This window comes from Micropterus dolomieu, linkage group LG18 (genome assembly GCF_021292245.1).
Source record: "Micropterus dolomieu isolate WLL.071019.BEF.003 ecotype Adirondacks linkage group LG18, ASM2129224v1, whole genome shotgun sequence".
In the NCBI taxonomy this organism is placed as follows: Eukaryota; Metazoa; Chordata; class Actinopteri; order Centrarchiformes; family Centrarchidae; genus Micropterus; species Micropterus dolomieu.
Genome location: NC_060167.1, coordinates 21,385,639 through 21,408,220, shown reverse-complemented (window position 1 = coordinate 21,408,220; position 22,582 = coordinate 21,385,639). Strand labels below are relative to the sequence as shown.

Genomic DNA, 22,582 nt, shown 5'->3' with positions numbered 1-22,582 from the left:
ACACTAGACACCGATAAGTGTGTGGTATTGACTAATATCTGTGAAGGCTCTCAGTCATTCATGTCATAGTTATCCAACGAAGGCTGAAGTCAAGGGCAACTTGGTTGAAGATGTCTTCAATTAAGTCCAGTTGCCCTTGACCTCAACTTTCATAGGATGGTATTGACTAATACTACAATAGTCAAGTACGTAGTTTATCATGCACATTTCTAAGAGTGCAGGCACACTATATAGGGATGAATTAAAAGAAAATAAACAACCAAAAAGTAAAATCACTACATAAAACATGCATACTGAAGCAGAGCTCACTCACTCTAGGTCTGTCGCACTGTCGATTTTCATGAAGTCCTGTTTGGCGCGGAGCAAGATCTCTGGCTCAAGCCTTGGGGTGATATACAGCGGGGCAGGATAGTGTAGGCAAGGCAGCAGGGGAAGGGGCAGATGGGCATCAGAGGTAGTGAGAAGAAATTAAGCACACCAAATATATGCACAAGCGCGCACACACACTCAAACAAGCACTCTCAAACACTCACACATACATACATACATATACACACAAAGCCTATTAGGTATTAAGTGATCAATTGATAAACAGGGGCTTGCAGGGGTTGTGTCAGATAACCACCCAAATGATCAGCTTAGTGGAGCATATAGCATCAAACCTGGCAACCAATACAGAACCCACCTCCTTATAAAAGTTTGTGAAGAAGAAGACTGAACACCAGGACAGGTGCCAACTGCTGGCTAGCCCACTTAGCTAGGGTTAGTTAGCCTGCAAACAGGCATGTTGGAAGCTGATAAGCATGTGTGCACGGGTTGAAAGCAAGACTGTGTGTAAAAGATGGGGGCAATGGAGAGCTGTGTCTGTCTGAGAGTTTATTTGACTGTGTGTCTGTGTGTGTGTGTGTTGCATTTCCTCACTTAATGTCTTGGCTGATTTGCCTCTCTAGGCGGTGCCGTCGCTCTTCCAGCTGTTCAATGGGGCTGTCCTCCGGGAACTCATAAGGAGCGCTTCGCATCTCGCTCTCAGCCATGCTGCGTGTGAACAGCTCCTTGTGCAAACATGAGTTATACATTTATGGTGTTGTAAAACAAGAAAACAGGTCAATCGCTAATTCACCAATGGTCATGTGGCAGACTCTGAGGCTCACACACCTCTGGTTACATTTACCTTCACATAAAGCCAGAAGGATTCAAAATAAGAAGTTTGTTTATGCACACTTTTATGGTATGATTCTTGAGCCTTATTTTAGAGGCAGGCAGTTTATTATTACATGATGACTCATTCAACAAAAGGCCAAAGGCAAAAGCTGCACCAACAATACACAGTGGTTAATTGGTGAACTATTAACTATTAACTATTAAGGATTCAAAGATGTATTTTCACAACTATTCCAAATTCAAACAAATGTCAGTAATAGCTCATTAAATAACTGAATGGCTGGAAAACTGGTGCATGGGTGCTAATCAAAAGTGAATAGTTATTTTGAGTAGCTGTGTCTAAAATGTATAATGTAATCATGTATCGTAGTGTTTGTCTGTGTGGCTTTGAATTTTTTACCTCAGCAATCTCTTTGTACTTTTCCTCCATAGATGTTCGCAGGTCAATTGGATGGTGTGTGAGAGAAACAGGCGTCCCTGGAAGGGATCTCTGGGGTTTGAGGGGTTTGGGCCCTGATGCACTGCACAGGTCTGTAGGTAGACAAAGAGAGAGTTACAGTATGTGACAGAAACACACAGAGTCACCTTGACAAAATCAGAAATGATTAGTTACAGAGTGTTTTCTTTTAGGTCCTCAGTAAAGGCCAGGGTGACATTTACACATGTGCCACCATTCAAACATAAAATAGCCATTAACCAGAAAAGGGCTGAAAATCCAGAAAGCACAGCAGTTGAACATTCCTGTCTGTATTAAAGGTCCAGTGTGTAATATTTAGGATGATCTATTGACAGAAATCCAATATAATATACACTACTATATTTTCAGTGGTGTATAAAGACCTTACATAATGAACCGTTATGTTTTTATTACCTTAGAATGAGACATTTCTGTCTACATAACCACGGGTCCCCCTTCCATGGACATCACCATGTTGCGCCGTCATGTTTCCACAGTAGCCCAAACGGACAAACTTCCACACGTATTATTTAGCACAAGAGCCAACAGAGCGAGACGGACACTGTAGCTTCTCCTACGCGCTTGCAAAGGGAGGGGTGAGTGGTGACCATTTCTTTGCAACCCTCACCACTAGATGCCACTAAAACTTACCCACTGAACCTTTAAAAGGAAGGGGTCAGCCTCACAGTCTTTTAAACTAGTTTCACTTTTTTAAGTGATAAGTAAATGTTTCTGTAATCTATGTACATTTTCTTAGCTATGTAAAAATACTTTCACACCGTTTACTGAATTGTATTATATTTTGAGTTTGGCAAGACATACATGTTTACGTTACATGTTTTAGTTTTCTGAATCTGGAGCCACAAACTCACATCCTTTTAGTGTTGCATGAGAAAGGTCACATTTAACAACATTGTCTCTTTTCTGCAAAGTAACCTGGCAATTTACACTACGCTATATTTATCTTTTACTTAGTCAGGCTATATCACACAGATAGACTTGCTTAAGTAAATTATCAGTAATATATGGAGGTAAATACCTCCAGTTGACTAATGCATTTCAGAAATCTTTTCACAATTGTATGAAGCAGAACAAGAGCTATATGAATTTTATAGACTAACAAACTACAGTGTGTTGTGTGTGCTTATACAAAGAATTGTTGTTGATGGAGCCTGTAATTTACAATGTAAAATGTTTACTATTAAAACAGCTCTGACAGTAAAGAATTTACAATCCATAAGACCTCTTTCCAAACACACCAACACACATATAACATGGCTTCTTCACTCTGTAACACACAGAGACTGTATGCAATGTGTGGTAACAGACAGAACTCAAGGGGTAAAAGATACACATGGACCATCTGGGTGCTTTGCTTTGGCTCACAGTTAATTCAATAGCGGGGGTATGTCAGTCTCTTTACAACTGTTTATCATTTCACAGTCTGTTGAAAACAGAGGCAGACAAATACGTAACAGAAAAAACTAATTAGTGCAATCACCTACCAAAATAGAAAATAATTAGGGGTCCAAGCCTGAGTGGGCTGGGAACCCGCGAATGCAAGGCATCACGGTTCCCAGTACCAGCGAAGCAGCTGGGAACCTATTTTAATTAACTCCTCCGAAGCCGCAAGTCCGATCGACACCAAACTCGGCACGGATAATCTCTGGACCAAGCTGATGAAAGTTTGTACAGGAAATTTTGATCCGACAAAAAATGTCGCAATTATATGCTAACAAATGTTTGCGAAAAACGCTACTAACAGGAAATTACGTCATGTGCAATTCAGACTAAAGCTGGCGCTATAATCGAAGCTCAAATACCCCATTCATTTCAATGGGATTTTCAACCAAACGACATTTTGCCTCATAACTACGGCCCACCACATGGTACATTCGTAAACCTACTTACGTCCATGTGTTTGGGGGATGCTGCGGATTCCAATGGTATATGACACGCCTCTGTGCGATGACAATTTTGTTTCGCTAAATCGCGAAAACTGGAAAACCTATTTTAATTAACTCCTCCGAAGCCGCAAGTCCGATCGACATTAAACTTGGCACGGACCATCTCTGGACCAAGCCGAACGAGGTTTGTAGAGGGAATTTTGATCCGACAAAAAATGTCCCAATTACAAGCTAACAAAAATCTGCGCAAACGCTAAAAACAGGACGTCATGTCACATCTTAACTTTGCAATGTCCGATCTACACCAAACTCAGGGACCTTATTTGGCACGCCCTCCCGAGGGGCTGTATGAAATTTGGCGTCGATCGGCCTCTATGTGGCGCTACTACTTGGAAATCAAATAACACTCCCATAGACATACATTCATTTCACATCTCCGTGACCGCAAGCCCCTTTCATTTATAACTCTGCTCATTTATTCTCCACAGGTTCCCCAAGCCGGGAGGCTTGGACCCCACTTATAACTGCTTGCAGTTCTAGTTAACATTTGGTTTCCCAAAGACTGCCTCGTGTGGTGGTTTGAGGGCAGAAAACTATGCACAAAAATACCAGTTGCAAAAGATAAATTCTCATCCAGATGTCAAACAAATCCAAATAGGGCATAACCATGATTGCCTATGGAGCTCTGGTGACAGTGAAAATGCTTTTAATGTGTCCAATAACAGAGGCTGGTTTAAGGACAGACAGCTGTAGCAGCAGATACTGTGTCACTTCAATCACAGGTGGGCATGCACATACTTAGAAAACTACCCTAACTAACTCACATGTACACAATGACATGTGCGTACACACACCTGGGGATGACACAGAGGGGCCTTCCCCACTCTAGACCTGCAAGACCAGATGAAGCCAGCTCCACTCCAGACTCACCAAGCACAACCGAAGAGAGCCACCAAGACACAAAAACACATTTGTCTGAGGTGCATTTAGGAACTTTCTAAAGACAGTCATGAATTTAAATGAAAGAGAACCATAATTCAAAGAGTACAGTACCATAGTTATATTTGCACACACGCTCATAATAAATCTATGGCTTTGGGAGCAGTGCGTTCACTCTCCTCTATAATTGGTACCGTTATTAGTTCTGTGTCTGGCCTGTGACAATTAGTCTCTGCCATCTGCTGTCTGCCTCCAAGGCTGTGGAGTTAGGAATAAACAGAGGGTAACTCTCCACTGTATACAAATACTGGCATTACACTACAAAACATTTCAATATTACACCTAGACGTTTTAAAAGATGCGAGTTACATCTGTGCCATGATCTGCTGACAGTGGTGCTCTAGGACATAAAAAGAGGTATATTAAATGTTTTTGATAAGGATTTAATCAATTTTATTTTGAAAGATGTATGATCACAATATGTCCCTAGTGGACCACTTTACTGTTGAAAAATAAACTTGTCAGTGTTCTCTGCTGGACAAACCACATAATGGGAACACTGTTCGTAAATGACCTCAAACATATCTTTGTTATGTCTGTAGTACACACGTGTGTGGATATAAGGACACGTCCATTTTCACATGGACAAACAGATGGCTTTAAGTATACAGACACACACACAGAGTCAACCCCAGTATAGCATCCGTGTAATCCTCCGGCCTTTCAACCACAGATGACTCTTAATCCAGCACTCCCAGCGCTATTTATCTCAGTGACATTATGGTAATAAGGAGCACAAACCTCCTAATCACATCTATACAAGTAAACACAACAAAGCTGGGGGAAACTCTGCAAACTAATATGGCAAATTCGCTCTCTGAGTATTGGCTCATATTCTGCTGTGTACTTCGATACCTTTTCAAATATCACCCGACTGACATGCAAAGGCAACAACAACAATGACAACACATGAGCCAACCATCAAGACAACAGAGGCCCTAGCAAGTTCATGAAAGGAAGACTTATGTCAAACAGCCCTGTATGATTTATTCAGGTGTGGTGCATTTAACCCCTTGACGCCGACTGTCGCGAATTCGCATCATACCTCTTCCTTGCAGACTGCAAGCCAAGATAGCACATGGATTCCCCCAGTGCCTGTTGGTGCATATTTGATACGTACCTAGGAACCTTTTGCAAGCCCTGGTTTTCTCGTTTATGCCTCTTGTCGCTAATTTGCATCATACCTACACATACCTGAATTTATATCTTTTCTATGTTCTATAGACAAATTAACAATCTTCACTTAATTTAACATCAGCTTGAAAGCAAATGAAAACACAAGTATTTTTTAAATTTTTTTTATTGTAAATAAATTCAGGCGTTAAGGGGTTAAAGAAAATCTATCTGTCCAAATAGCAGCTAGACAGGTACATTAAAGCAATACTGTTAATCTGTTTTTTTTAACAATAAAGATAGATGTCTTTGATGTTGGAGTCATGATGGAGTCCAACCACAGAAATCACTTTAGACTGGAGATTGTGGGCTTATCCTTGAGACAAATTTAATCTGTGTAACTCACCTGTGAAAGAGTGTGGAGATAAACACATTTTTTGGTAGTATTTCTGTGAAGCCTAGTCATAAGCTGCTTTGTTCTTTTGTTTCAAACCAACACGCAGATGAAGATCGCATGAGGATCTGTTTTGGCACAAGGCCAAGAATCCTAGCCTCTAGCCTCATGTCAAACATGCCGTTTACTGTGTTATCTATTTTAGAATAAACTAATTCAACCCTTCTGCCTTCATGTAGCCTTTGTTAATTTCTTAGACCAGTGAGTAATGTTGACAAAGCTCTCCATCTCAGCTTTCTCTAACATCCCTGGGACCTGAGTCTGCACACCACCCACCTGTTCTTTTAAACCCTACCAGAGAAAGGGTCACCTAGAATCTGCGAAGCTGACTCTGCTCTTTAAGGATCAATACAATCCTTCCAGCCTGTCTCATCCTCCCCGTTCCCTGGGCCAGAAGTAGCAGCAGACTAGTTTTTGCAGAGCCATTCTGGTTTATATACTGAAGAAGTCAAACAAAATGTTGTACAGTACGTCCATGAAAATACTCCATGACCAGAAAAATCAATGTCAATTTGCCAACTTTGATTTTATGTGCTGTAAAGTGAATTTTGACAACAAAACAACTTATGCAACATATTTCAAGTCCCATAAGCCCCACATTGTTACCAGAACTTCCCCGCCAGGCCTACTGGCTGAGTCATTTACTGTGATGATAAACATGAAGATATCAAGAGAATTAATTAGATTTTGCTGCCACTGTAGAGGCGAACTGCAATAATCTCAGTTATCTTCCAGTTTAATTTCTACATTTGTTCTATCCTTCTCTGTAACTGACGAGTATATCTGTCAAGGAGATGGTGTGTTCTTCCTGATTAAATCATCAAATTATCAGCTGCGGGACATTGTGCTGAAAACAGACCTTGTTGTTAGACAACTGTTGTCTATGTCATCAACTACATGTTTGATGTTCAGCAACATCAAAGAGACAATAACAACACTCAAGGTAACTGGCATTTTGGTGAATACATCTGGCCTTGCACAGTCTCTTCTCAAAGCGTGCCGTGCTGGGTACACAAATAGCAAATAAACAGGCACAGTCCATCGTCAAGTCAGGAAATTCCCAACCATGACACTTAGAGCCAATAACCTGTCAGGCACACTTCAATCCCCAGTTTATGTCTCGAATAAATAATGAGATGAAAAATATACTTGTATAATAATTCTTTGTGCATGTAGCCTCACAATGCCAGCCTGCAATTCCCCTTCATCACTGTGGTCTGGCAATGTACAAACAAGCACTTGTGTGAGTTTCAGTCCCGTTCAACGTCGTTATTGGTTTGTTGATACTTTATGGTCACGTGCCAGTCTCTTCACCATACATCAGACTTCGTACGTGTCAAAAGATGAACTTCAATAACTAATTTGTATGCATAGTTTGCTCTAAATTATTAGCTTTGACTGTAGAACTTTGTAGAACAACAAAGTAATGATCGCATCATCACAGTCAGCTAAAAGTCAATAAACAATAACACTGCCCAGCTCTACTTATTTTTACACAGCAGACCTTATGTTATGTATTATTCAGACATGTAAACTCCATTATCATTAACATTATCAAGCATGAGAATATTCATAGAGATACACTAATTAAATAAAGGCTGTCTATGTCTATGTTTGGACTTCAGCAAACACAAGGGAGGCTCTTACAAAGCTAAAAGTCATGTACAAGCAGGGATGTCACATAGCAGCAATGCATGATGGGCATCTTAGAATAAGAGAAACTGTTGATGGCCGAAAAGCTATGCATGTGTGAGAAGTTCCCTATAATAAAGTGTTTTGGTTTACTTTTTGGTCTAGAGCAATTGTGGCTCCAATCTTTTCTCCTTTACAGATTTCTCTTTATTCCCTGAAGGGGAGAGTGGTGACACACACTTCAGATGTTCCTTAGCAACTATAGATGAGAATGAACCTCTACTTCGGGTCTTCGACTCGAACATTTATTATCAGTACTGAACAGGCTGGGTGCAAGGGAACAAATGTGGGTGATGATATTTTTCATCTGAAAACTGCTGCCTGTAACTTCCCTTTGTAAACACTTTATTTTATTTTATTTTTTTTAAAGTTGACAGCCTGCTGGAAAGACAAAAATACTCTATACCATAAACAGCCTTTAAGAGGACACAGATAAGTCACAACACAAACAGAAAAAACAGATGTCAGCTGTTCCGATAAAAACACTGCCCTTAAAAAACATCAGGAAGGCCGACATGTACAGGTGGGCTCTGAACTCAGACCCCAGTAGTTTACAGTACATCTGCTCACACAAACCTGCCTGTACAGCATTAATGAAGACGCAATTCTGAGGACATTTTTTTTCTTCCTGCTTCTGAAACTCCACTGCAACGGCCTTTCTGATTTACTGCACGTGTGCCCTGTTATGTTTTGGTTTTCGTCAGCACACACTCGAGAATCCACTGAGTAATATAACTGCAACATAAAGGACTGTAGCAAACAGCAGCAGGGACTTGATGTTCACCCACTGCAACAGCCAGACAAAAAAAAACTCATCAAGCTTCTCCAAATATCAGCATCATAGCAAATGACCAACCTAGCAAATGCCTGATGTGTTTTTCTCTACCATCTGCTTGTGGTTTAAAGAAGCTCATTTCTACATTTCCTCCCACGGTCTTCTGCATGTTGTCAGCTTATTCCAGTACGCAGCAACTGTGTTTACTAGCACCTTATCTGTCACTACGAGCTTGCTTGTGCAGTATTTTTTGAGTGATAAGTACCAGGCGTCACAGAGAACTGCTGAAACTAGTAATAAAACAGTATGCACATTAACAGGCTCTACAGTATATGTTCCTGTTAATCATCATTAGTCAGCATGGGTTACAGTACCTCTATTCTCACTGTCTTGTCTTGTTCTCACAGTCTCCGTTACTGTCGCAGCAGTGGCCTTGTCTGAGCTCTTGCGGGATGCTGGGACATGTAACTAGGCCTGGGACAGACGATGTACCATCCCCCGCTGGCACAGTGGAGGAGAGAGAAATGACAGCGAAGAGAGAGGCAAGATATGCTCTCTCTCTCTCCTAAACACAAGCTGCCCTAATAACAGGATCACACAACTCTCTCTTTTTCTTTGCTTCTCCTGCTGTATCTGTCGCCACCTCAAGTGTGCTGGTGAAGCAGTTTTCCTCTTTCCTCTGATTCTCTCTCTCTCGTCCTCCCTCTCTCTCTTTCTGCCTCTGCCTCTCAGCTGCTTCCTGGATTACACCGGTTTTCAGTGCATGAACAGCACAGCCCCCAAGCTCCCGGATTTAAATACTGGGTTGGAACATACCACGTGGCAAAACAGGGGAGGGGACAGGGGTGAGCCACTTCAGACTCTATTGTGCTGTAAAATGGAGGCGGCCCAGCAGCCCTGGCCACTCCCACTTCTTTTCTGCCTGCCAGCTCTTATTCATAAACACACTTCTTCAATCATCTCATGACTGCAAACCGTTAAATCATGTTATGAATACCACTACTTAAAAACAATTGCTACATGTCCATTGAAGACATGTTTCAACATAAATTTATTTGCCTTATATGTAGTTGCCAACACTGTATTATGGTCCGTGCCATGTTGTTTTTCTTTGTAAATTGTTTATGAATTCTGATCTGCTTCAATTGGCTTATTGCTGTGACTCTGTTTTACTGTCAGATGTTTGAATTCAATGTCTGTAGAGTGATTTCTTATAATTACAGAGAGGGGTGTATGATTGTGTGTACATACAAGTGAGCTCATTTAAATTCTGCACGCCACGTAACTTTCTCCACCAATCACATGATGCCTGCGGAGGCTATTTCCTTCCTCTATCACATGACTGCTGCACAACACAAGGAAGTACAAGAAATCTGCTAAACCCCTATTTAAAACAAATACAAGGGACTGTTTTGTATTGATTCTGGCGGCCCCTGTGGGCAAAAGCAGAAGAGTTTCCACCGCCTCGTGCTGTAAACATCTTGATCTGGCTAGGGCCCGAATTTTGGTCCGAGTGAAATAAAGACACAACTTGTTTTTAATACTATTTTTCTTTTTTAAATAGCTGAATCCACTAAGATTGACTCGTGTTTACAACAGTCGTCCACCACTGTCCCTTTATCTCTTTGCTGATCCTGTCCCAATATCAGCCACAACAAAATAAAACGTCAAAAATCTAATTCTCTAAAGAAAAATCTCCTCCTGCTTCCTTTTAACTTATTAATGTACTACTGATAAACGTTGCATGGGGAAATGTAAACCGCCTCATGTGTGCTATAAATCGTTGATTTCGCAGGTAATCAGACCGGGTGACAGGTAATAAGAATATACGAAATAGCCAGTCTTCTCCTTTTTGAACTTGTTTGCTTATGTATAGAGCTGGGTGCAAAATTAGCAACAGCCACACGCTGGTAAAATTTGCTAATGTTTGTTTTTCTCGTTCTTGCTACTGTATCCAAACTCCATATTATTTACTAACTCGGTTTGACAGGTGGAGAGGTAGCCTAAATGGCCCTATGGATCTATGGGCCTTACACATTGACAAATGGAGTTCCTCTTTTCAAAGTTGCATGATGAGAGTTACTCATGAACCGTGTTGTACTAGTAAGATGCATTCCTAGTTATTTATAATAGATACTAAAGTTAGATTTTTACATGCATTTTAACAGTGGAAGACACTTTATCACCGCATCCCAGAAACAGCATTGATACTGGCCACAATCGACACCTACTTGTCACCCACAGTTTTTGAAAAAAAGATGACGTAGATACACAATACATTCATTGCTCTTCCTGCGAGGCCTATTACATGACGAACCTAAAATGTGGTGGATAGTGAGGTTTCCACATCTTTTCTGCTGTGTGCTAAGTAGGCAGCACTTCTACAGTTAAGCTGAGGTCTAACTAAATACAGCCAAAACAAAAATCTATTTTTGTGTCAAGAAATACTTAAGAAATACTACTAAGAAAAACTTTTATTAACGATTTCAGCAAACGGTCCTTAATAAAAACCTCTGAAGCGTATTCACCACATTTGCACTAATCTCAAATGATATCAATGTCAGTGAATGCTGTTTGCTACGCTGATTTGAATTTGATCAATCCTAGAGATGAAAGATAAAAACAAAACATGATGAATAAATAAGACTTGTGAAAGCGTGGAAGCATATTGCTCATGACTTTATTATGGAAAATAAACACATGCGGTTTCATTCCATGAAAGCCTGTGGTGGTGGTGTAGGCTGCATTTTGGAGAGTGCAAAGCTTATAAAATGGTTGGGAGATCAGCGATGTAGAATAGAAGAATTACAAACCTAGAACAGTTTTGTGAGAATTGATGTGTCCAAGCCTAGCCCTGTTTTGATCATATTGCACCGTGTGCAGTTTTTCAGACAGCGAGTCAATAGAAAGAGGCTGTTGCTGCGAGCCAAGGCCAGCTCCAGCATCTAAACAGGCTATAATGTGACATGAGTTTCTGAATACATTTTATCTGTCTAGAAATTGGAACCATAAACTTCCTATTCAGTGAAACGGTGTCTACACCCTAATTTATTGGTGGGCCATCTTTGAATTGCCTCTGGAAGAGATCGTATCTCAAAATTCATTCACTTATTCAGAAACCTATAGAGGAGCCTTTATATGTAGAAAGTTATAAAGAGGTGTTTAGGTAAAAGTAGCAGTTCGTTTCTACAGATGCTACTGTGTGCTAATGTGTAGTGCCATGATGACGATGTAATTTCTTTACTTACAACAATGAAAACAGAGCAAGGTGTGAATGTGTTTGTTGCCAAAGACCAGCTACAGGCTGGTGTGAATTTCAGTTTAGACAAAGTACATATCTACCTTTTTTCTTTAAATCACATTTCTTAAAAGCAGTCTGAGATTTGATTTCCTTTGACCTTTTCTGCTCTTACCCCTGTTGTGTTCAACACATCTTTTTCCCAAAAGACTAATCAAGAGCACAGAAGAGCAGTGTACCAATTTTCACTCTCTTTCTCCAAGAGAAGGCAAATCCATGTCAAGCAAACCTAATCTCTAACGCTGCAGAAAAATTCCCATGTGAATAAAAGAGACCAATATTTCCACAAAATACTCATGGCTTCTCAGTAGTCAGATGCTGCTGTGGAACTGTCTTCCTGAGTCCATCGGGAAAGTTCTCAAAACAACAATTTCTCCCTGCGGCCCATCACCTGCACAAACTGTATACTGCGATGTATACACCCACACACACACATCCCAACACACCAAAAAAACCCAGATAAAATCAATGAAAAATTTAAACAAAATTTAAAAAAATAAATAGATACATACACACACATTCACACTCCCCCTCCAGGATTTTGTGATTATCCAGAGCCTTGTCTGGTCACCAAACCTCTTGTCACCTCAGTGCAGCTCTCACCATATCTGAACATAGCAAAGAGGAGCACCATGTCACTTGACACTGTCAACATGTAGCACCTTGTACTTTGCACTGCCTGGACATTGAGAGGTTAATATTCCATTCCTAAGACCAAAGCTGGTGGCAATAACAAGAGTCTTGTTACCCCCCCCCCCCCCCAGAATTATACTCAAGAGCTTTCTCATGATCAATAAACTGTGATGTATGCGAGTGTGTGTGGAGAAACCGTATGGGTGTTCTCCCTGTGATGCATCTTTTCACACGGCATAAGTGTGGAGGTACATGTGTTCCTAAAAAAAAGTGAGAGCTGGGAGATCGTTGAGGGAAACAGGGAGTGGTGTGTGAGCAGTTCACTGACTCACTGAGGTCACAGGACAATAAAAAAAGCCAGTCAGGGACCAAACATCAGCTGACGCCGGTTCATCTGTGATCAAATACGATGGATTAGATGAAAACAGATCTTTAATAGGAGCCATGCTGAGAGTGGGGACAGACCAAAGCTTAACTGTACCTCAGCGATGAAATACAACCCATCATAACCATGTGTATAAGCACTGTCTGTCAGCCAGAAAATCACCCCTGTGAGATACGGTGTGTCCAATGGCATGATGTTGAGTCTTGCTGCTCTGTGCGTGTGTGTGTGTGTGTGTTAATGTTGTGGTGACAATGAAAAGGACTCGTTATCTGCTCGCCCCCCAGCAACAACAGGCCCACCTGTTGGTGTTATACCGTTCAAGGCCTTGGTTCCTGCCCCCTAAAATCTCTTTTCCAGAACTGACACACTTCCTCTGTTACGTGAGAAGCAACTGAGCTATTCATAGCAGAAGAAAGCACTGGAATTTTCCACTCAAAAAACACAGAGCAAACTGGTCCTCACTCATGTCTGACTGCAGGACAGCCAAACATTGAGACGCAGACAACCAGCCACTTGTTTCAAACTAATGGTCCTTCTGTACTTTTGTGCCGGAAACTCCCTCTAGTGGTGAGATGTAAAAGTTCAAAACTGTACTCATTAAATGTGCTACTAAAATTTTGCATAGAAAAAGCAGTTCACAGAAAATCTTCTAAATCTTCACACATTGTTTCCCCAAAATGAACCACCCATATATAAACTGGCCTACATACACAGTTTAAGGACTGTTTTGTAATTCATAAGTCATTATCCCCATACCTGTTAGGTGGTCTTAGTCCCAAATGTGTCCTCACTGGTACCCTCAATGCTCTCAATTTTCTCATTTCTCAATTTTGACACTATTAATAATATGGTTCAATTGAGCAGTGACACTGAAGTTCTGCTTTGTAAGGAGGTAAGTGAGAGAGTTTAGTGGGCACAGAGGTTGCCAGGTTAAAGTCCACAGGGCAACAATGTGTAGATGTGCTAACAATTCAGGGAAGAGTGTAACAAAGCCCCCCAGACGTAACAGAACAGAGCCCATACCCACATGACTGGGCAAGTCATGAGATACAGAAAAACACACAAGCTCAAGAGAAAGAGACCACATGAAAGACATGCCAGGAACAGTATATCTGATTAATAATGAACCAGAACAGGGGGAGGCTGGAGTGGTGGAGTGAGTGAAGTAGCCAGTAACCTGCAACGTGGAGCAGGATGTACAGTGAGTAAGAAATAATACAGATTAATGTGGAGCTCACAGTTTAAATAGAGTTCTCGACAATATGCTCAAATCAGTGGCAAATTAATATCTATACATTACCCAGTACAACACAGTGCACAGAAACACACAGGTAATGAGGCAGGGATCACAGCACCACTGAGTGCACTTGACAGGAGCAAAGAAAATCGGTTGCAACAAAATCTTCTGACAAGCTAGACTACATGACAGCCTACAGATAAAAGGTACACAAGGTAGTGTCAAGTTAGAGGCCAGGAAGTTAGTGAAGATCAAGGTAAGAGCTTCTGCATCAGATCACAACAGAAATCGCAGCAGTGATTCATGCTGGAGAGAGGAATTCCCTCCACCTCTCTACCACATGCTTTAATAGCCTCTTTAAATGGCTTCGGCTGCAAAGCCCGGACATTACATATTCTGCTTCATGTGATGCAATGAAGGTCCAGCGAGAAAGCAGCCTGCAGGCAGAGACAAATTCCTGCAGATGAGAACACTGGCTGAGTAATCAATGTCTCCACCAGCAAATCAACACCAACACTTACATAAGAGAACTGTTTAAAATGTACAGCAGTGCCAGAGATGTGAATTTTTGGATAAATAAATACTTGAAAGGATGCAAAGCTATTTCTGGTGTTGCTACAAGGCGTATCACAGGAAATATTCAACGCTTCAGTTCATGATGTGGATAAAAACACCAGCTGCCCAAGCCACAGCTACAGTAGACTTTTCAGCAATTTGGCATCGAGAACGCTAACAGGCTAGCGTGGTCAGATGGAAGTACTATAACGGATGGCCTACATGTGGCTCTTATGACAGACTGGGAGAGCAGGGGGCTCAGCCAAGCGGCTAATTGAGAGGACTTAAATGACTGCATGGATGGAAAGACCTCTAAGTTATTTATTACTGCAGCAAAGACAGGACTCCTCAGCAAATACAGTATGTGTGTTTGTCAATGTGAGTTACTGCTTGAGATCTGCTGCCGCATATCCCCAAAACACCCAACATTTGCACTGTGCTGTGGCACACTAAGGCAGCGGTTTCAAACTGAATCAATATCAACATTTAATTGTTTCACAGATATATTGCTGGTCTAGTTTCTCCCAACAGAGAGCAGTTAGCATCAACTTCAAAGGTAATCAAAGAGCTAAGATCATTTGGCCACTATCACATCACACTAAAAAGTTAATGAAAGCCCCATGCATACCTTGTTAACTGACACAACTGTAACACTAATTAATTCACCAACATAAGCCAGTAAGATAAAGGCCTGTGGTAACAAAGTCCAATTAAAAAGTCAACGTCAGTAACTAATATCTTATGTAAAGAGTAGCATTTGAGAGACTCTTGACTCTTTTGTCATCTTAATTACCTAACAGCAACCAACAAGAGTTATATATTTTATCCAAGTTGCTAAACCCAAACAATCTAAAAGGGTTGCTGGAAAACTGCATTTCCTTAATTTTTTGATGTGAACTTTGTTGAAATTCGTCCAAGTTTGATTCAAAAGTCCAGAGGTCACTGTCGCTAAAGTGAGCAAAAAATACACTCAGTGAGAAAGTTCATCATCGTTATCAAATCTGGGACGCTAATGGGGCAATTTAACTGAAATGTATAAGGAGGATGAAAGGCAGTAATGTTTAGCTGAAGTAACAATAAATAAATTATTGCTCAGTGGTTTTGTCCAGTGCTTCCATGACTCAGATGAAAATATTTCAAGTTACTCAGAATAAAGCAGCACGTTGTACACTTCGATGCTGATATAGAACTAATGTAAATACAATGTATAGCTGTTTAATCTAGTTAAAGGTAAAAGATAGATGTACTGCCTCTTTGCTTTATTTTATAAAAAAGATTTCAGTTACTAAATTACCAAGGGTATTACATAGACAGCTATGTTGGAGCTCAGATGTGCATGACTATTACACTAGGCGCACTATTTAGGGTAGATTTACAATACCCAAAACGAAAACCAGTATGATGAAGAACACTGCAATGTATAGAGTTATGGTTGCATAGAGCACTCTGCCTGAGCATATTATTCAGGAGAAGAGTAAAAATAGCTTTAAAATGTCATTGAAACATTTCCTGGCGAAACAGCTTTTCTCATCCAAGGACGCTCAGACTCTATATAGTGCAATGTACTGTCTAGATAATACATAAACTTATTTTCTTTTTCTTCTGTTTGTTCAGTTGAGTGATTTTTACTGATGAGAACTGGGTTATATAGTGTGTTGTATCGTGTTTGTGTATGGTTATATTGTCTTTGTTGTGTTGGTGTGTGATTATCTGTAATTGTGTACTATACTGTCTAGAGTTTTGTGTCTGTGTGGACCCCAGGAAGAATAGCTGTTGCTTCGGCTACGGCTAATGGGGATCCTAATAAATTAAATTGAATAATGATATTTCTTTTTCTCCACACGGTCACTGCGTATTCTACTAAACGAAAACAATTTTTTGGCCAAACGGTTGGGGAGGTTGTTGTTGTCATGATGAGAGAGGTGGAAGGTGCAAGATAAAACAACACCACTGCTCCATCTAACCCAGGGTTGATGAGATAAGGAGAGGCCATGGCCAGTACAGCCATGATAGCCATGATGTTGTATGATGGTTCATACTGCTGTTGGGCCCAATCCCAATGTCCACCCTCACAGACTCACAGACTTTGTGGCGCGTTCATGGTAAGTCCGAGAGGGCTTAGGGCTGTCCCACTGTCAAATCGTCAAGTGCGCAAGGGCTCTCTCGTAGACATTTTGAGGCCTTTATAGACCCTTTTCGTAAGTCCGCATTTCTCCAGACTTCGGCTGAGGGAATTTCCCACAGTTCATAGCGGTATGATGTGAAATATGGGGGTTACCAGGGGAAGCGAGAGAATTATCACGGCAAATCCACGTTATAAGAGAAGAAGAAAACCGTAAACAAACAAGCATCAACACCTACGCTGATATTAACATTGTTGAAAGTTTTCTTAACTTAAGATGGTGCATAGAACACATGAAGTCAGAGGAATGCAATCACCTTATTACACACTATTTTAGTTTTTGATTAATGATTCTGTTTGACCAACAATAGTGTATTGATTATTGACAAATATATATTGACATTTACCTCTCCTCCACTCTAGGGCGAGAGCCTGCAGGACTTTAAATCAGGCAAAAACATAAAATAAAAAGTGTGCAACGTGTTTCAGCGTTGTCAAGGTGATAAAGTGGCAAAGTGCTGTCCCATTCCCGTTTACAGCATTTTGAGCCCTTGCAGCCTCTTAAACTCAATCACTTTCCAAGTGACGTCAGTAAAGTCTGTGAGGGTTCAGGGCTTAGGGCTTTGGGATTGGGCCTTGGTTTATTTCCTGTCTCCAGGGCTGCAGACCTGATTGGCAGAGTAATCAGAGGCATGGGACACACCTGGGCCCGGTGTGCCCCATGCATACAAGCCAGAGCAGCAGTCAGCTTGGTTGGACCTCCTCATCTCACAGCTTCCTTTGTTGTGTTTGGTTTCTTGTCTTTGTTTTTACAGCACAACATCCATGCAGCACATTTTAACTCATCCACTCCCTACACTACTGACTTTACAGATTCTTCCCACTCATAGGTTTTGCTTATTCTTTATTAATAAATGACTTTGTTGTTTAGTTTACCCATGTGTATCCTGTTTTTTTACAGTCCATGAGCCGGGCTGTGACACTTGCTAAAAGGGGACGGAATAAGGGGTCCATTAAGGGCACTTCTTTGAGGGATAAGTTTCTATAGTATAACATTGTGTTGTTTCCTTAGCAATCACAACAACATCAGTAAAAGCAGAGTCAAATCCATATTTAAACACATTTACTTTTGGGTGTATTATAATGTATTTATTGGATTAATGCATTTATTGACTTGACTCACTGCAGTGGTACTAAATAAAACATTTCTTAGAGTGTCAGTCATGATTATCATTTAGCTTAGCGCTGAAGATTTGTTAATGAACTGCTGAATCGACAGATCTTCAACTATTTTAATAATTTATTGATTATTTTCATTGTAGCTCATTCATCAAATTAAAACGCTAAACATTTCTTGATTCATGCCTCACCAATAACAGGGTTTGCTCTGATAATGTGCTTTTTGTCCGTATTTTCTTTTCATACACTAAACAACCGACTATTGACTGATCAATAGATTAATTGAAGCTCTAGTTTAGTTAAAATGTTCTTTGCAGCGAAGTGCATTAAAACAGAATGCATGCTGAATGTTAAATATATAACCTCAGTTAAAGCTTCAAGTCAACAAACGTCTCAACAACAGATACAAAACTGAGCAACAAACTAGAGCCGCAGCAGACCCCACCTCTGTAAACTCCCTTAATGCTCCATCCTGAGCAGGATGGATTCTTAAATGCCACTGCACAAGTATCTGTGTAATGTTCTGGCTCCACATTCAAGTAACAGCTGAGAGTTCACCTCTACAGGACCCCCCCCATCACTCACACTCACCAGGGCTGGTGGTGCTCTGCAGGCTGCCCCTCTTGCGAAACGGGGATTTAGGTTTAGGCTTCCCTTGTCCATCGTTGCTGGAGGAGGAAGAGGATGACATCTTGCCGCCTGTGCTCCTGTTACTACTGGAGCAGAGTGCGTCAGAGCTTCGCGGTGGCCAGCAGAGGGAGAGAGGAGCACCAGCTGTAGTGCTGGAGTGCTGTCTCACGGTGGGGAAGCGGGGCGGCAGAACCCACACTGGGCCGGGAGAAGCTCCTCTGCGGAGTTGGCTCCTCCTCCCAGCCAAGTCAGCATGCATGCTGCACAGCGACGAGCTCAAAGGCAGCCCAAGGCTTCCCCGGCTCCCACTGGGGGTCATCCTACTTGGTTGCCTTAGAAACCAAGGAACGAGCTTCCTGTAGCCAAAGCAGGGAAAAACGGCCACAGAGGAGGGCATGGCAGACCAAACTGTGTAGCTAGCATGACAGCCAGCAAGCCTGGAAGACCGACTACACCCTACCAGCTGAGCGCCAAGGGGAGTGAAGGACAAACGTTTTTCCACTCATCTAAAAATAGCCATTAGATATACCAATTATCATGAGGATGTGTGTTCACCCGGATGGATCCAGGAGGATCCAGATGAACGGCAAACAAATTAAAAATACAGAATGGTCAGAGTTGATAAGCACAGAAACCAGCTCAGAGAGTAAGCTCCTCGTGAACTCTCAATCTTCTTTGCTGGAAAATTCTGAGGGGAGACGGAGAGCCAAAACACACAGAGCCTGGGCCCGCCTGACATGAAGTATTATAAATAGTGACAACCAATGCCCAGCAACACTAGTAATGCAACCCGCCACAAGTACGTGCACAACTTTCTCTCATGAGTTCCCTGTAGTTTAGGACCATTAACTATTACTACACTCTTTTATTTGAAGTGTAATAACCACACAAGCTTCCAAACGTCAGCACAGCCTCAGCAAGTAGAACAAATAAAGCTGCTAATTGTTTTTTTTTTGTTTACTGACACTTCATGCTGTAGCCACACTCATCACTGTAAAATAAAACTTTTCGAATATTTGAAAGTCCTACAAAGTTAAAGCTTTTGTTCGTAACCATCATACAGACAATACAAAAATATTTTTACTGCATGTGATAATGTTGGCTCTGACTTGGATTTTCAAAATAATAACCTTTCTTAGACTTCTTAACACTCCCCAGGATATACCAAAATCTCAGGAAAATCATTTCAGATTAAGGATTAAGATCAATATACATATGTATAAAAACCGCATCTACTGTATACTACTGAACTGGATGACACTGACCGTTACTTATCTAACACTGACCTAACAGTGTTTTTTGGAAATTCACTTATGGAGGAGCCAGAGCAGGAGAGCTACAAAAAAACAGTAAACATCCCCATCTAGTGGTATGAAGACATAATGCAATTGGACAAAAACATGTTTGTCCCTTCTGGGCACACAATTTGCTGTTCAAGCAGCCTCAGTTTATCAAAACTAAAATTGGAAATGACACCAAACAAAAAACATCTTACTTTAAGGGGCTTCACCATAATTTGACTGCAGCATACTGAACATTTCATGAAGTGTGATCATTTTTACATGCTGCATCCGGAGCACATTTATCAGGGATAGCACAGGATTTCAAATATACTGTAGTGGCTGTCCTTAACGTTCCACCACTGAAGATTTCCTCGCTACCCAACCATTCATTTCCTCACCCATTGTTCTCTAATTCTATTGAAACCCATAAGAACAAAAAACTGATATTCCTACCAGGATGCTCAAGATTTTTGCAGGTAAACTGGCCTCTGAGATTACAGCATAGGCTGATAGTGATCAATTCTGAACAAAAACAATCTTTATTTAGAATTAATTAGATTTAAGAAACTGGTGATATGTGGATCAGATCTTAGCACAACTGTGCCTGAGACCAAACCCAATACCACACTGATCTCTAAAACTGAAATCCAATCTATAAGTTATTTTTTTTTTTAATTATTGATGAATTGGGCTAAAAACAACAAATCCCATCGCAAACCTGATCAAACTATGCCCTTAATATTTATAACTATAGCTGCAATTATTAATTGATTACTTGTCAACTAATAAATCAATTGGCAACTATTTGATAAACAATTTGGGTAAGATTTAATCAAAATCCCGCTTCCTAAATATGGTTATTTTCATTTTTTTTACTCCTCCATGACAGTAAACTGAATATCTTTGGGTTGTGGACAAAACAAGAAATTTGAGAACATCATCTTGGGCTTTGGCAAACACTGATCAACATTTTCACAATTTTATGACATTTAATAGACCAAACAACTAATAAATAATTGACAAATTAATGAACAATGAAACTTGTTGTTGGTTGCAGCCCTATTTCTAACAGACATACACATACAACAATCAAATAACTAAAATTCAACCTTTCTGTTAAGTGAGCTTGGTAAAAACATCTTTTCAAAGATAAATTCTGGTGACTGAGAAAAGAAGAAGTCATCAAGGTTCATCTTTCCCAAGTTAAAACAAAAATCTTGTTTCAGGGTGTCTCCAGCCTTTTCTGAAAGCTGACCCAGTTCTTGAGAGAGCTGACGCTCAGCATGTGGAGTAGCAGCAGCAGCTAAAAAACAGAGGCCTGCTTTTGTCTGAAACAAAATCTTAACTACCCCCATGACTATGTCCAACATGTTGCTAAAACCAAATTACTCACATTCTCAAGTCCTTACCTGGAAACAGGAGACTGTTGTGTTTGCCAGATATCTCTTGTTCTTCCTTCTTTGGTTTTCTCCCTGCTCTCAGCTGCTTGGGTAAGCTTTCTGTCTACACACCCTTTTGCTAAAAATGAGACCACTATGCAGATCACTGGCTGCTGGGGGATTTTTTTTCACTCCTTCAGAGCAAAGCTCATGGAATTCAGCATTTTGTTTACAGAGGCCATACACCAAACACACGAAAACACAGTGTTCTCTCTTCTAGGTAATGTGAAATGTAAAACGACATCAAACCCAACTGAACAAAGCTTAATTTTCTCTAATCAGATTACGTACATGGTGCATTCAAAGGTGGATGTTGCCAAACATATGCATGAGAAAAGCAAGCACAGGATTTTTTTTTTTGCATTTTCCAAAACATGGCCTTGGCATTTTCCTATTTACAGCAGTACTTCAGCTAGTCACCAGGACTGATAGTAAGGATGACATTTTGTTATGAAGTTTTATACTCAACTGTTGAAAAGGAAGAAGGTAAAGAGAGCTACAGATATCGTTTTACAGTAAAAAGAGGTTAAGTTTTTTTATTTACTTTAAAGTCCAGTTAAGTTTTCCCAGTATTCTCCAAAAGCACATTTTTTGCATGCTACTTGCTACATGCAGCATTAATCTTAAACATGAGTAGGCCTACTTTTACTTAGGGTTGGGCAATAAAACAATAATTATAATTATCGCAATGTAATTTTCCTCAATAACAATATAACAAATGTTAAATATATGTCAATAAATGTTATAGGTAAAAAAAAAATAGGTTCAGCTTAGAGGTATTTAATTCATTTAAATCACTAACGAATTTGCGCTTAATTTTTCTACTAAAATACTTATTTTGTTGAGGAAAAGGGACTGAAAAAAGATTTACTAATAGACTGTATATAAGAAGTTTACTACTCATATTTGTTGAAAAAAGAAGAGTGTTCTACCTCAGATTTGTGGAGTGATCCACTGTTTGGCATCTGATTTTTTCAACTTTTCACCTAGGAGCAAAAATCAGCCTTTAAGTTTGAAATAAGTAATGATTTGACATTTATCATGATAATTATCGATATCAAATGGTATGAAATGTTTTTATTGTGATAACATTTTCGGCCATATCGCCCAGCCCTATTTTTACTACAAACAGAGTAATATTTAGACCAAGTGATTACTACTTTTTCCTTATCCAAGGCAAGGTTCTATAGGATAGAGGGTGCCATGAGCTGTGAAACCCTCTAATTGTGATGCACAAGCCACTTTGGTTGGTAGAAGGCCACT

General features: G+C 40.4%; 1 protein-coding gene across 11 annotated transcripts in view; it reads right to left on the bottom strand.

Moving 5' to 3' along the window:
* LOC123986762 (AMP deaminase 2-like) overlaps window positions 1-22,582 on the bottom strand; it is a 32,766-nt gene that overhangs the window by 9,424 nt on the left and 760 nt on the right. For 3 of the 11 annotated variants that reach the window (XM_046075117.1, XM_046075116.1, XM_046075115.1), the window contains 4 exons: window positions 22,252-22,305; window positions 1,562-1,692; window positions 922-1,052; window positions 314-382 (listed from right to left, as the gene is read on the bottom strand). In XM_046075117.1, coding sequence (XP_045931073.1) covers window positions 314-382; window positions 922-1,052; window positions 1,562-1,591 — 230 coding nt within the window. In that variant the 5' untranslated portion in view covers window positions 1,592-1,692; window positions 22,252-22,305. Of the gene's footprint in view, window positions 1-313; window positions 383-921; window positions 1,053-1,561; window positions 1,693-8,932; window positions 9,263-18,558; window positions 19,005-21,289; window positions 21,356-22,251; window positions 22,306-22,582 lie in introns of those variants that run through there. The other 8 variants (XM_046075114.1, XM_046075113.1, XM_046075112.1 and 5 more) reach the window with 6 other exon arrangements.